Source organism: Stegodyphus dumicola, chromosome 6 (assembly GCF_044657685.1).
Source record: "Stegodyphus dumicola isolate Sdum_Otavi_A_Nest chromosome 6, ASM4465768v1".
In the NCBI taxonomy this organism is placed as follows: Eukaryota; Metazoa; Arthropoda; class Arachnida; order Araneae; family Eresidae; genus Stegodyphus; species Stegodyphus dumicola.
The window spans coordinates 69,879,554-69,895,396 of NC_140773.1; the positions used below are offsets into that span (position 1 = coordinate 69,879,554).

General features: G+C 32.4%; 1 protein-coding gene across 1 annotated transcript in view; it reads left to right on the forward strand.

Moving 5' to 3' along the window:
- LOC118191298 (macrophage mannose receptor 1-like) overlaps nt 1-1,661 on the forward strand; it is a 95,365-nt gene extending 93,704 nt beyond the window's left edge. Inside the window, exon 13 of the mRNA XM_035362106.2 lies at nt 1,553-1,661. Coding sequence (XP_035217997.1) covers nt 1,553-1,562 — 10 coding nt within the window. The 3' untranslated portion in view covers nt 1,563-1,661. The remainder of the gene's footprint in view (nt 1-1,552) is intronic.
- The last annotated feature ends 14,182 nt before the right edge of the window (nt 1,662-15,843 follow it).

Here is a 15,843-nt window from a genome sequence, read left to right on the forward strand (position 1 = left end):
TACTTCTCGGCTATTACTTTTATTATGACTATGTTATATACTGTACATTATTGAAAAAATAAAGGGGGTCGACGAAGAAAATCTTTTCCTTTAAAAAGGGTCGATGCAATAAAAGATTGGAAATTAGCTATGTCAGCTCTCATACCATTGAGGCTCAGTTCGAATACCGTAGAGGGCATAGGTGTTTCTAAATGTATAGTGTCTTTGCACTATAGGAGCACTTCAAATACTGTCGAGTCGAGGGCTTCCTGGAGTGGTTGCTGTTAGGAAAAGATGTGTAAAAGACACTTATCCTCTTAGTGTCCTCCATCAAAATTGGAAAGGAGTTGAGAAAACTCATACTATCTCTTATGTGATCAAGGTCTTGGTCAATGATAAGCTCTAACTTTTCCTCTTGTCTGCGATTAAGTCCATGCTACTGATCTGGAATATGCTCTACGATCCGAAAGATTAGCAACAACACTAATTGTTGAAAATGAAGCATCCTTTCTCGAAATGGTAAGTCAGAAGGAAAAATAAAACAAATTTTTAAAATAATAATAATAATAAATTTATCTAATTCATTCGTTTATAAAGTTCTAGTTAATTTACGTGTCTTTGGTTACTAGAATTTTTGAAAGTGTCTAGCGACTAATCGCTGGTCTTATTGAAACTATAAAATATGAGTCCAAAGAAGGATTAAAATACCATCTTATTCACTCAAAGAAATACTACAGACCGCCCCTCGGGCTTACAGGAAAGCCTCCACTTGGGTTTCTAACTGAAGCTGCACGAAAATAACTAATGAGCTGGCCCGTTATGAAACCTCACCGGCGAATACATAGGCACGTAAGACTAAGACTGAAACTTTTACACGGGTGTGCATTGTCTCCAAAGTAATCTTGAATCAGAAAAAGGCTATCGAATGAAGGTTTTACACTCTACTGTTGCTCCCTACCGGTTCGTTCATGTCTTTTTAAACAACTCCTGCAGCAAAATACTAGTAACAAAGTGGTAATTAATTATAAACATTTCTGATTTGCAGCCCAATAAATAGCTATAAATAGCTCAATCAGAACGCGGATATTAAATAGTTTCTTCTTAGAGCAAGACAAAATATCGTAAGCTCTCAAAAATCACTCTCAAAGTAGACTCTAAATCGAAATTCTGCTAATTTTCTTTCAACCGCTAAATTTCAAACGGCTGAATAAGAACTGTTGTCTAATTCTGGGACACCTCTTTATATAATATAGTATGGACTTGTGAAAGTTTCGAAAATAATCGGTCGTAGAGACACAAAAATGTTTGTTCCCAAATAAACAAAACTCGCAAAATTGGCAAGAAACCCAAAATATTATCAGTTTGGAAACAAAAACTGTTGTCAAGGCTCATCAGAAGCGTACCCGCCTCTTGGATTTTACTTAACCTCTTTTTATTTGAGAAACTGAGGAAGATTCTAAATATAAAATATCAAATTATTTTCACGCTTAATTTCCCATTAGCTGTAAAACATCATATATCTTTAAAGTTATTAATTCATTTGCTAATTGCTAATAATTATATCTATTTTTAGGAAGAAATAAGAAGTGCAGAATGTGGATTATCAGTGCCACAACCACGTGCATCAAGGAAGTGGACTGAAAAATAAATAATTTTGTAAATAAACGTTATTTGTGTAAAAATTTATGTTAATTATTATTTATTGTTTTCTCTCATATGAAGAGCATCGTACACAATACCAGCATAAATTGAATACTGCATACACACAACCAGCGTGATAATGTTACGAATTTTGTATTTAAATAGGTAATTTTAGTAGAATTATGATTAAAATTGCTGTATTTTTCTGTGTAATGTACCTCGAGACAAATTTTAAGAGAAAGCTGAGCCGCAAAATTAGGAATACAGGGGCACGCGCATTTAATATTGAGTAAATGGGTATCTCCGTAATTTGTATTGAAATTGAATAAATGCTATGCTAAATCCACTATGCTAGCTGTAACCGTAATTTCATCCTAGTATTACTTTCCAGTAATTTCGAGAAGCAGAAAGTACTAGAAACATCTCGCGGCTTGTCGAAAACTATTTAAGGCTAAAGAGAGAACATTTGCTCTCAGGTTGTTTAGTTAGCTGCTATTGTTATTGTTGCAATTCAGCGGGAGATCGGATTAGATTTCTCTTTAGATGCGCTTTGCATTGCGCTCTATTTAACGTTTTTAATAGTTTATTGTAAACACTTGTACGAATATCTCTAAGGAAAATTCCAGAGTTCTGATATATTTCTTTTGATAAGAATGAATTTTATTACCCTATTATCGGATTAGGAACCTATCTATTAGAAACCCGCACGCACGCAACAATTGCTATTGGTTTCTCTCATATGAAGACCACAGTACACAATTCTTAAGTATTTCAAAGTTCCAGAATAACTCAAATAGAACCATTAAGACTGTCACATAATGTATAGTCCCGTCTGCTTTCTACCTAAAGATATCATAGATAAAAAGTAACGGTCTAAAATAAAATTAATTCATTACACGTCAATCTGATGATTATGCAGATTGAAAAGCATAGCAAAAGCAAAACTCCACTACGACGATCAACCTATGCTTCCACGACATCTCTCTCTTCAAATTCAAGAACTCAGCGCTTATTTACACCTTTTAATGGTTTGCATTTTGGTGAAAGTTGACAAAAGCAAATGCGAAAATACATCCAAAAATAATAAGACAATTATACTAATTAACATAAAAAGACTATGATCTCAGAACTTTAAAAAATAAACTTCTAAATTTTAATTCAATAAAAAACAGCTTCAAATCTTATGGCTTTAATATACATATTCTCAAGCCAATATTTTAAACTCAAAGCAGAATTTTATAATAGTTCGGTAGACCGAACCAATGAGATATATACTATGCATTAATAATAGCTGCATATTATACCAGCTGTCTTCCGCTATTTTTAGCTATTTTTCCATAATTTATAGAAGTTTATACTGATTTTCAGTTTACATATGAAATGTACGGAGTAAGCAACAAGTAAAAATACCTAATCGAACTAATCAGTATAGCAGACTGGGCAAAGTAATAAAACCATACGATATTTGTACTATTGTTTGAAATATTGTTTCTTCTCTGGTGCAGTGATTTGGACTCGGTGACTATTATTATATACATAAAGTGCCACAACGAGCTATGTTTAAAGCAGAAATGAGAAATTACGAACAAATTAAACACCGAGTAGCTGTAAATTTATTAATCTCAATACTTATCTTTCAATTTAAAAGATAAACTAAAGGCCCACTTATTTGCATCACAAATTCAAAATAAGTGTACTGCTTCTGCAATACGCAAAAGCTCTGACTTTCAGCCTAAGTGGATATCTTTATATTTGTACATGGGAATAATTTTAATCCATTCCTGAGTACTGTCCAAATCGTATAGCCTCATAAAAATTTTCAGATTGTTAAAAACACCGTTAATGTTCGAAATATTAAGAATTTACTAATTATTAGCTGTAAAAATATTTACATACACTATCTATGTACAAGTCTCAGAGTTTCCTTAACTCAGTTTAGACTAAATCGTCCCAGACGTCCATCACGGCTAGAAAAAATCTCAGCTCTTCTTGACTTCTTTGCATATCGGCTTTTGCTTTTTTTTTTCCGGGGGGGGGGATGTTCGAGAAGTTGTCTACAGCCGTAGTATAAAAGATCTCTAAACTGACGCTATTTTGCACCATTTTAAAACGATCATCTTCTTCAGCATAGCTCTGAAGTGTGAAAGATATTACTAGTCACTTTGGTATTCTCAATTTATGAAAATGCCACTCGGTTTCTTCTTATTCCTAATTAAACAAATTTTCCCTTTAAAAAATGTGCACTCAACCTAATTTCTACGCCACAGAAGACCCTCGATAGTTGCGGTAGTCTTGGGACATTTGTGCTCTCTTCCTCCTTCCTTTTAAAAACAAATTCTGCTTTGGTGTCCTCGTATTACTGCCAAGGTGGTCTTGCAGTTTTTTAGAGCTAATGTTTAGTACGTTCGATAACGCTCTGCACTCGTTCTACTGTTCCAGTATAATAAATGGCTGTCCGTCGTAGTAATGTTTCAGGGAAGTGTGAGTTCAACATTTTGCAGTAAAACGAATCGCTTAATTTTAGAACGAAAGCCGTAGGGAGTAATAACATGAAGTGCAGTGCAGAAGACCATAGACAAGTAAGGACAAGGAAGGAAGATACACACAGTTTTAAAAGCGGACTGCACGGTTTGAGAAAACAGCACAAATTCATGGGCGACTAGTAGCTGTATGTGGTGAGCAAGATCGTGCGCAGAGCTCCGTATTTAATCGGACTAGAAAATTCAACATGGAAAATAAGAGTGCAGTGAATATAGTCATCGAAATCACCAGAATATCCTCACCCCCTTAAGTCAAAGGCCGCCTTTGGACATTAATATCTTAATTGAAAATAAACTTTTCTAACTGTTTTTTAGTGTCAACTCTAACGACTACATTTTCGACATAGAAACTTTGCAACAGTCATTTTTTAAAGGCAGCTTCAAAATCTTCACTGCTGTCAATATGCCGCTTAATAACTGAAGCAAAACTAAAAGGTACATTGCCCCCCCCCCAAAAAAAATTGGGGTGAGAGCAGTTTTATGTCTCCCGTTCTACTGGGTCGATTGACGTAATACAAATTTCGTTTTTCATGTCTAGAAAGCGCGACTTAGGATATTTATTAGATTTATAAATAACATTGTTCTAATATAGATATTTTGACACACATTGACCTATTTTCACTTTAAAAAAAAAATCAGAGAATTGCACAAACTAGGCATTGCGCACTCCCTTGACTTTGTCCATGTACACATCAATCTATATTCACTTAAAAAGTCAAAGGAGCAGCCAACAAAAAATATATAATCTCAGAAAACTACATTTTAAATCAAACAATGAGATAACACTACACACTCTTTGCACTACACAAAGGAAATATCCACTTACCTTATTTACGAATTAACGTGTCTTTAGTCAAGCAAAATTCCTTAACAGCATACAAAAACTTTCTAAAATTATCTGAACTAGAATCTGTATACTGGCGTTGCCACATAAATTCACAAAAATGAGAGTAAAAAATATCCTCCGTAGCCCCGGTATCGTCCGACGTTCGACCATACGCCATTTCCTTCCTACAAACAGGACACTTAATAATGGCTACTAGCTTAACCTTCATTTACACACCAGTCAATTAATGCCCTTTTCTCTTTTCTTTCCAAATCGTGCAGAAACTTCAAATTAATCTTACCACATTCAGCCATTCTACCGTCTAACCCATAAAACAAACAATGTACTTCCTAACCAACACACACCACAAGCCCTTACAAATCTTATCCTGTAATTCAAAATTTACCACAATCACGCAACCTATTACGTCATAATAGGGTTTCCATAACATCCAGCTACCCAGGTTGCCATAAATGAAACAAGAACTGGGCTATAAATGAAACAACAACTGGGCTATAAATGAAACAACAACTGGGCTATAAATGAAACAACAACTGGGCTATAAATGAAACAACAACTTCGCGATAATACAAGGGGCACCCTTTAATCTACTCTAACCATTATACTATTTGAATGGAACTTGTGGTAATTCTTCAGATGATATAATTTTTGTGCAGTCTGAGTTATAAAATGAATGAGCTGTAAAGTTAAGTGAACCTAGGGCCGAAGTGTCGCTATAGTAAATAAATATAGTGAGCTTTAAAGAGTGCATTTATTCTACTGTGGTTTATACGCTATCCACGAAGTAGATTTAATTCAAAATTCGTTAACAGTTAATTCAATATGTTTAAATTAAATGCAGGAAAACTGCGTACAATTTAATATTCCGTACAAGGAAGTCATGTGGTCTACACATTAGATTTTTTCAAGTTATATTGCCATTGTTTATTTATTTTCAAATAAAGTCGCATATCGGGAACACATGAACGCCCTTTTCTTGATGGTTGGAATCTGTAATTTCGAAAATGCCTCACTATATGCTGTTCCGTTTAGGGAAGGTCTCAGATTTTGATCATTTTCTGCAAATATGAAAGGCGATACTTTTTTATCTGTTTCACAGTCCTATTTGCGCTTTATGATGTCTGTAGAAGTTTCATTTGCTTAGTTTTTTTAAAATTTTTTAAAAATATATTTCGGTTAGTGGAATGCGGGTAGTTGGGCTTTTATTGTAATTTCTAAGCATATATGACAAAATACATATGCTTCTTGTTAATATTGTCATAAATATATATGTAGGAATTTTGAGTTTATTATATACAGCACTTAGTTACTGGTACTTCATTCAGGGTTCGTACACATTTCTGCACAAGGAAATTAAGGACTTTTAAGGACCATTAATGAAAAAAATTAAGGACCTATGAGGAAATGGGAACTGAATAAATTCAACTCAAAATATTATATCTATGCCTGAACGTGAGTAGGATGCATTATTATTAAACATAACTTAATTAACATAATCATTAATATTTTGAGAATAAAATTAATTTTATGAAATTTATCAAGTAGCATTAAATATTTTACACTCATAATAACTGGACATATCTGAAAGAAGGTAAGTGACATTTTAGTTACGTTTTACTAACAGTTAGCTTTTTTTTTTTTTAATGTCTTATTTTGTGACATACTTGCTCAGTCTAGAGGTTTAGTAAATAGTAAGTAGATTTTAATGTCAAGCAGCATAGGTTAAAATGAGCATTAAAATCAGAATCAGCATGATTCATAACAAAAGACTGGCTGTTGTCACCGCTCCTGCTCGCCTATAGAGAGACCTGCTGATTAGAACAAACCTGAAAGGCCTGATGTAGGCACAGTTAGCAAGTTTTGAAAGTTAGCTGACCTCTGTCTGACGCTGTTAGTGTTGTAGCTTTGTGTAGAGTTCCAGAGGTTGTATGGCCCACCAGCGGCCGAGCGGTAAAGTCGCTGAACACTGGTAGTTCGGTCCGAGGTTCGAATCCCGCGAACGGGCTAGCTGCATGGGCGTTTTCGTGGTTTTCTCCATGTGTAACGTGTATACGATCCAGTTTCCCTTAGAAAGTCCTCCACGAAGGCATCCCTCCCCTTAGGCAGATAGCCCTCGTGTGCTTTGCCATAATTAAATACACCAAATACACACCAGAGGTTAACTCAGTTAATATACTTTAAGGTTCTATTAAGCCACTAAAGCATTAGCGGTGATAAGTTGTTTTGCATTAAGTCTCACGAGATGCAAAGAATAAGTTTCACATGAATTTTTATATTTTTGTGTTTTACCTTGTGACCACGGTAAAGGTTTAACACGTAATTTACATAATAATAACTGTACATATCTTTGAAGAACAATTTTCTTTCTCTTTACATATTGAGTTTCTTTTTTCAATACGTTTCCCTTTCCTATAACTTTTAGTAATACGAACATTCAGAAGAAATATGAAATACATATGGTAAAGTCTGGTCACAGAGCTGGTGTGGCATAATTTTTAGAATTTAGGGACACACTGAGCAACAAAATCTAGAAATGGCAAAACTTTTAGAATTTAGAGCAGGCATTGGAAGCAGAATTTAGAAAGGCAGCAGGCAGCAGAATTTAGGATCCACAGAGATTGCGTCAGGTGACAAAATGCCTAGCGCCAGCTCTGCGTATGATGCATTAAGACATATTAGATGAATCTTTTGAATTGTCAGCTTTCAATTTCTTTATTAATAAAAAAATTATTTTTATAATGCTTGTATCTAGTGAAAAGTAGAGAAAATAAAGGGAAGATAAAAATGTTAAGAAAGCGATTCTAGAATCAGAAGTAAAACATTCAACTATTTATTATGTTTTCATTGTTCTTCCAGATGTTTTTCAAAATGTAAGAAACTGCGTGTTACTACCATGGAGACATTTTTCATTTTATCACATTTTCTGGAATCTTTTAGAATCGTTGGTCTATAAATTTGCCTTAAAATCTTTTTAAACTTTCCAAGCTTCAATGTCTAAAATCCTACAGAAAAATTACCCTTGCCAATTCTGTAACAGCAAAAAGCCACAGAAATGTTTTTTAAAAAAATCGGAGGAAAAAAGTGTGAAATTAATTTTATAGAGAAAACTGATGCATTTTCTGAGAATTCTGATCATTCTGAGAAATGGGAAAAATTCTTAACATGAAAAAAATTAAAGAGACATTTTTTATTAATTACATAGCTATTTTGCTTTTGCTAAAAAATGTTTTGTAAACTGTGCTGGATAGCATTATTCCTTGCTTATTTTTCATATTCAAAAAATTGTATAATATGTGGCCAAAATGAAACTTTATACTATGACAGTGAAAAATAAAAATGCTTTATTTTAATGTTATTTCTTAAATATAATTCCAATATTTACCATTATTTTAATGAAATTTATCAACGTTAGAATGTTCTAAAAAATTATCGAAAAATTCCCAGATTTTGGAATTAAAAATTTTCTATAGAAACCAATTTTAAAATCGCCAAAATGTTCATAATCGCAAAATTTAGAACCGTTTAATAAAAGAATTCATATCCCCAAAAGCGGCAAGTTGTTTGAGAGCTCTTCATTACAAAAAATGAAATAATTTTAAAATGCTTATGTTTCACTTCTTGCTCAGAAACTCGAGTATCCCACCATTATTTATATTACAAATAGGAACAAATTATAACTCATGAACCCATTCAAAAATTAGCCATATTTGTCAGTGAATGGCCAAAAATATTCCTGCAAAATGCTAATTCACACCCAAAATGGCAGTCGTAAAAACAAACAGAAATTTCAGATGATTAAAATTAAGGATCTTACGTCAATTTTGGCCAAAATTAAGGACTTTTAAGGACCAAAAATCAATTCCGAAAATCTTAAGGACCGTACGAACCCTGTTCATTATCTTCTTTTATAGTAAATGTTTTGTGATTCAGGAGTTATCCTGGGCTTTACAAATGAGAATGAGTGTAAGTTGTTGAATTAAGGAAGTGAATGACCCATGTATTCATTCAAATATACTTTGAAATTTTTGGATAAAATCTTGCTATGTAGAAAAGAAATGTAAATAATTTAATGGTTGAATTTTGTATAATTTTAAGTTGGTATACTTCCCTTGCATATGAAGTCTATTTTTGTTCTTTGTTGTATAAACAAACTGAAACGAAAAATATGAAAGTCATAAATTAAGACTATAAAAATATCTAATTTAGCAAAGTCGATTATAGCTACCATTTTGAATGCGACAGTACCCTTTTTTGGGGGGGGGGCATTTTCTGTTTATCTAGTCATTTTGATAAACTGTCAAATGTGTCACATTTTAAATAATAGCTCTAAATATAATTGTTTTCCAGTTAGTCATAAAATGTTGTTCATAATCTAATACCCTATATCAGAAGTCTATGCATATGAGTAGCTTAATCCCCCTTCCCAATTAGCATCATGCATGTTACTAAACATATAAACTCTTAATGACTCCACTCACTGGTCATAAATTGTGTTGCATTGATGTACACATAGGTGATAATACTGACCATTGCTCTCCTGTACTCTTTCACATATATGGATACATACAGATAAGTGGCACTAGCACATGCATCAGTTGGTAAATAGGATATATTGGTGCAGCTACTCTGCACTGCCTATTCAGAAGAAACAAGATATAAATTTGAAACCACTTCGAGGAAAAAACAGGAGGAAAGAGGATGAAGAAAATGCTGTGTGAAGAATTTAGTCAAATTACAAGTATATTACATAAACAGTGTTATCTCTAAATTATACATATTTATACACTTGCATTTCAGGTACTATGAAAGGGAAATATGTATCCTGATGACACTTTGAAACCATTTCCTAAATTATAAAAACATATCTTCTATTTATATTACTTTCAGTGATGACAATGCAGAACTCAGTTTTGGTGGCCTTACTCGGAAAAATGGAATGAATATAGTTTTTGATTGTAAAAACTATATAAATAAAGATTTAATAGGTGTTAGCTTATTATTATGCATTATTGTTTGCAAGATGGTGTTGATACATTTCTAGGGAGATGAGGAGAGTATAGTTTATCATATTTTCAATTCTTTTCATATATATAGTACAATTAGCACAGAACTCTAAAACTTCTGTGAATTTATTGAAATAAATTATCACCAACTTTCATCTCACAGCAGGATCAGATCTGGGCAGTCTGACTTTATTTTCAGCAATCAAAGTTACTTCCTATTCTAAAGGATGTTTCTTTCTCAGCCTACAAAATACATTCCTACTTTGTTTAGATCTTTCTTTGATATTAAGTTATAACAACAACCTATAATATTTTCATTCTAACAAGCAGAAGACAAAATTTCTACTCCAGCTGGAAAAATTCTGTTGTCGAAGCAAACAGTCCATTAGTTTCAGCAACGAACTCTTTGATATTCAGGTTAGAGAATAAATTTATAACCCTAAAATTAAAAGCCTTTGAAATTGATTTAAAAACAAAATGTAATGTATTTTCAGAAAAAAATACTAAATTTTTATTAAGCATGTATTGAAATGGAGAACCTTTTGAACCTGCCTGCAAAAATGGAGAACCTTTTGAGTGTTTCCAACGAAGTAATCAAAGAGAGTTTGGTTAACTTAATCCTTGTCTGGAGCATCTGCATAGTAAAGGTGTGATTATAGATGACACTAAAGATTTTGATCAATTTTCCAGTTTTAAAAAATATGTCATAACATCTGGCCAAATTTAAGAATTAAATAACCAAATTTAATTCTTAATAGGCAGCGATCTAATATTTTCAAAGCAACAATAGCATCAAAACATATAATGAATTTTATCTATTTTTCCCAACACTAAGTAGCAATTCAGCAAATTCAGATTTTTTCTAATCAACAATCAGTGCACAACAGAAATAAATTTCACTATATCTTCAGTTAAAGGGATCATTATGGTAAACTATAATTTCAAACATATAATGTATAAAGAATTTTACAAATATTTGTTGCAAGAAAATAATGCTATTTTTCTATCAGAAGTGAGTACTGTGGACAAGTATCACTCTGTCCCAGATTAGTAACCAACACACATTCATTCTTAACACAACTATGACAAAAGCCATTTTAAAAACTCTGAAATAAAAAGAGTCTAATTTTTTTAAGGAAAGTCAGGCATTATTTGAAAGAATATCTTTTATTTGATAATTTAGATATGGTAATCTTATTTATACCCAAAATTATTTTTAAACAATACAATTACAAAACTCAGTTCTGAAATGCAGTGACATTCCATGAATTTTTAAAAGTTCATTGTTGAGAAAATATGAAATAAATTTAATATACATGTAGAAAGTCTATCAGCTAAGTAAACGGTTAAAAGGAAAGCTACATAATTTTAAAACTTAAATAATATGCTTAGTTGAAGATCTGTTGTTATTGTTGTGACGTTGCTCTCGATTCGTGAATTCCTCATGGCTCAAAAGAGAAGGGTTAGCACCACCTTATGGATGGCAGTGTGAGTTTACCCCACATTACCACAGCCTGTCGAAAGGACTTTCAGAAAGACAGTATTTTAAAAGCTGCCATTCTGCAAAGACACTACACATTTACAGACATCTATGACTGAATCTAAACCCAGCGTAGTAGCCAGCTCTACCTCTATGTCGATCGTGGGGGGGGAGGCACTTTCATATGCAACGTATACAAATTCATTATGTAATGAAAATAAATAAAAATCCTAAACGACTTATATTGTTTCTTAATTATAATGCCCATCCGCTTCTAATATCCCCACCTTTATGAAATGCAACATCTGTCTGTATTTTTGTTCTCTCATTACGGGATTACGGGGATGCATCACTATACAGTCTTTAATCTGATTTCATTGCTTGTAGAGACAGCGTTTATTGAAATTACGGGATTACATTACGGGACACATCACTATACGGTCTTTAATTTGATTTCATTGCTTGTAGAGGGTTTATTGAAATTACAGGATTACATTACGGGATACATCACTATACGGTCTTTAACCTGATTTCTTTGCTTGTAAATTAACCACTGGCAATTATTTAAATTAAAATCAAACTACTATCGTTTTGATTCCGCCTGGAATACTGCCGTCGGCAATATTATTTTTAGCAGATAGAATGACTACCGTTTCGTTTGTAGTAAAAATAAAATTATCTGTGGTATTTTTGTAGCGCAGTTTATATCACCTGATTTTGAAAAGTAATAGCTTAAACGATGCCTGCAAAGTCCCCGCTGTTCTTATCGAAATAATCTTATCACCGTTTTTGAAGTGTCTGTTTCGCATATTGATTTTATATCATCATTATTTAAACTCACAGAAATTCTCATGCTCCTATATAAAAAAATCGAAATTACTAACTTAAAAAATAGGTGTATTGTTGTTGTTAATAAATGAAAGCTGATTAATAAAAAATTATTTCATCCACTTTATCTTTTAATTTCTTGAATTCTACCTTTAGCAGATAGGGGTGTTATCTCAACGGCTGCTCGTCTCGAAACGGCATTTTGCATTGAATCACTACGCGGAATCACTTTGCAGATTGTTGCCACCAAATATGATAACTCTGTATTACATTTAAAGAGATTACATAATGAAGAATCTGCATGAATGCAATGTTTGTCACACTGTTAAAAGACCCGCCATCAAAAGAGCCTAGAGCCATCAAATTCTAAATAACGTAGTCTTCCACCCGAATATGGCAGCTGGAAGCCCGAATTTTTAATTTCGAATTTCTTATTTCATATTTTGCAAAATTTTAATGAATTTTTTTATTAAAAAACTCACAGATATCAAAGCAAGCAGTGGCACCATTGGTGAGAATTAAACATTTTTAATGTCCAGCCCTAGAGACTCTCTATCGGAAAGTCTGCTGTTTTTAAATATTTTTACCACAAAGGGGAATTAGCCCAAATGCTATCGAAATGGTTCTCAAAACGTGTATGTGTGAGTAAGTGAGAAAAACGTCTCTTATTTGGGAGTAATATAAAATCTGAAAGCATTCAATTTTTTTTTTTAAATTAAAATTTTTTTTTATTTAATGCCTAGAATCAAGGCCTTTTTCTGTGTTGGCAGAACTGAAATCAAGAGATGTATCTAAGAAACGCAGAAATAGCATAATTATTTTTATAGTCATCTTATTCCCTTTCTTTCTTAAAATTACTGTAAAATTTCCTTTCCCTGATATTTTTATCGCCTGCCAACCTGTATACACAGGTAAGGAAGATCATAATTTCTGTCTAAAAATTCGATTGGGAAATTTCGGTGAACAAGCATGAATTAGGGTTCTCACAACATGGGTTTACTGTTTTTACAATGATGACCCTCTGTATGAGATGTGAAGATATTTTTGCCTTTGATTAGTCTTTTACCAGAGTTCCGAAAATTCCTGTTTTCCGTATTTATGTTTTCTGCAGTCACACAAAGACATTTTTAGATTTTGGGTAAAAGTGAGCAACAAGAAGTGATACTTTACTTGAAGCCCCTAACAGTTCTTAACAATGTATTTAATTCTGGCTAAAATTCATTCACCGGAGGTAACTCTTAGCAGATTTTCGTGGGAAAATACCAAATCACTATAATAAGAATTTTATCTAAAATAATACAGCATATATGAAGGCTATTTCTATTATATCTATAAAATTTACTTATATTAAGCCGTACAGGAGAAGGATTTTTGTAAATGCATTTCATTTGCAGAACTTGAAAACTCTTTGCACATAGCACAAAAACATCCTCGAGATATCCTGAGTATGTTGCTGTCGGGATAAGCCTACATCCTCAGGACATCCCGGAATATTTTCCTAATCTCCTAAATACATCCTTTCGAGTGCTTAATGTCACATCCCAGTATATCCTCAGGACATCCGAACTAAGTCCCATCGACGGCGTACTGGAATGTTATCAGAATCTTAAATCCTCAGGACATCCCGGAATATTCCACTAACTTTCTAAACACATCACATTATATCCTCAGAACAGCCTATCTAGGTCCCATCGACCGCATATGGGATGTTATTAGGATTTTGTAATGCATGCATGATACCAAAAACTAATCTTGCACTGTTGATAATGGCGAAGCATAAGAGCAAATAATGAATTAAAAAATACCAATTGCTTTACTTCTGACTGATTCCGGAATGCATGGTAGTTAGTCACTGTTCAGCGGTAATTCCAGAAACTAACTAGCATTGTCTATTGATACCTAATTATCGCGGAGATATACTAAAATGCAGGTCAAAACGAATTTATATTTGTTCATACTATAGAAATAAATGAGAAAATGTTAAATTATGGTATGCATTTCAAAGTATTTATTTTAAATATATTATAAACACTTAATATTTCTTTAATTAACAGCCAATCAAATTATATATTATTCAACTACCCAATAAAATACAGTTTTTAATAAAAAGAAAAGAAAGAGGCAAGCGTTTGATTATGCTGATATAAATTTTAAAAAATCGGTTTTTAACACATTTCTAATTATACTTAACAAAATATAGTCTAAAATTTGATATTACAGACCTTCATATTTAGTAAAACAAAAAATTTGATTTTGTTTACAAGATCACCTAAAAGTAACACCTTACTTATAGTTTGTTATTTAAAACTTGGCAATCGTGAGAGGTCATATAATGGCCACATCAGATTTTTAAAGTATTTTCATCGTAGTTTTCTAAAGGAAATTGGAAATATTTTTTACTTTTCTAGTACCTGGGCATCATAATCGTTGATGATTAAAGGAAAATTGCAATAATTTTACTCAGATTGCTACTACAGAATCTTTATGACTTTTTTCAAAAGTGTAATTTTCATAGAGTATCGGTAACTATTTATAGGCTAACCTTGATCTGTTAATGCTATTTTAGTCCTGACGTGAACAGACGTGAAGCGAATTATTGCTATGTCTGAGAACAATAACAGTTTTCAGAAGGCTAAAATCACCTTTTTATTTAAAAAGAATTTAGAATATAAGGGCACTCTTTTGTACTACAAATAACTATAATTCTTGGTAACGAAAATAAATAGAACAGTCTGATTTTAATCAAATGTTGAACTGTAGCCGATGAGTACACAATTAGTTTCTATACTAGAAAGCTAGCTCACTAACTCTACCGGAGCCTTAGAATTAAAGTGTCGGCAGCTAGAGAACGCAAAGCCGAACAATTACAACTAATAGAGCAGCAAGAAACTAACCACGTAATGCGCATGCCATACAAGAAATACTCTCTATCTCAAATTTAGTTTAAATACTCACTACTAATTTGCATTCTGATGAGAAATACGGAAAGGAGAAGCTATTGTAAAGGCCAAAATGAAAATAACTGTTTAATTAACGTAAGATTGCTTACATATTCACTAAAAATATACATTTTTCATTTTTATAGCCTAAAGTAACCAAATTAATTAGTAAATGTTTAGGCATTTTATTGAGTTATAGACACAAAGATATATAAGTAATAATCCGAATTTATTAACTATTATAATAGGTCTGATAAGCATTTTAAGTGTATGCCTTTAAAGCAGTTTAACTAGAAAAAATTTCTAAAAGTGAATGCCAAATGATTGAAAAATTTGCTCAAATTGATAAAAATTGGAAATTATTTATCGGGAAGAGATAAAGAAATATCACAGAAGAAAACAAATTTCTTTATATTTTTGCGTGATACATAAAAACGAATTAACTTGCTTTCAATCAGCTTTTGCGAGGTTATATGCAACATTATCACAATCATAGTTCATTTCGTTTTACAGTGTAGGCTGTTGTATTTAATTTTTTTTTTTTTTTTTTTTTTTTTTTAAATTTATTTTTGAATATTCTCAGATG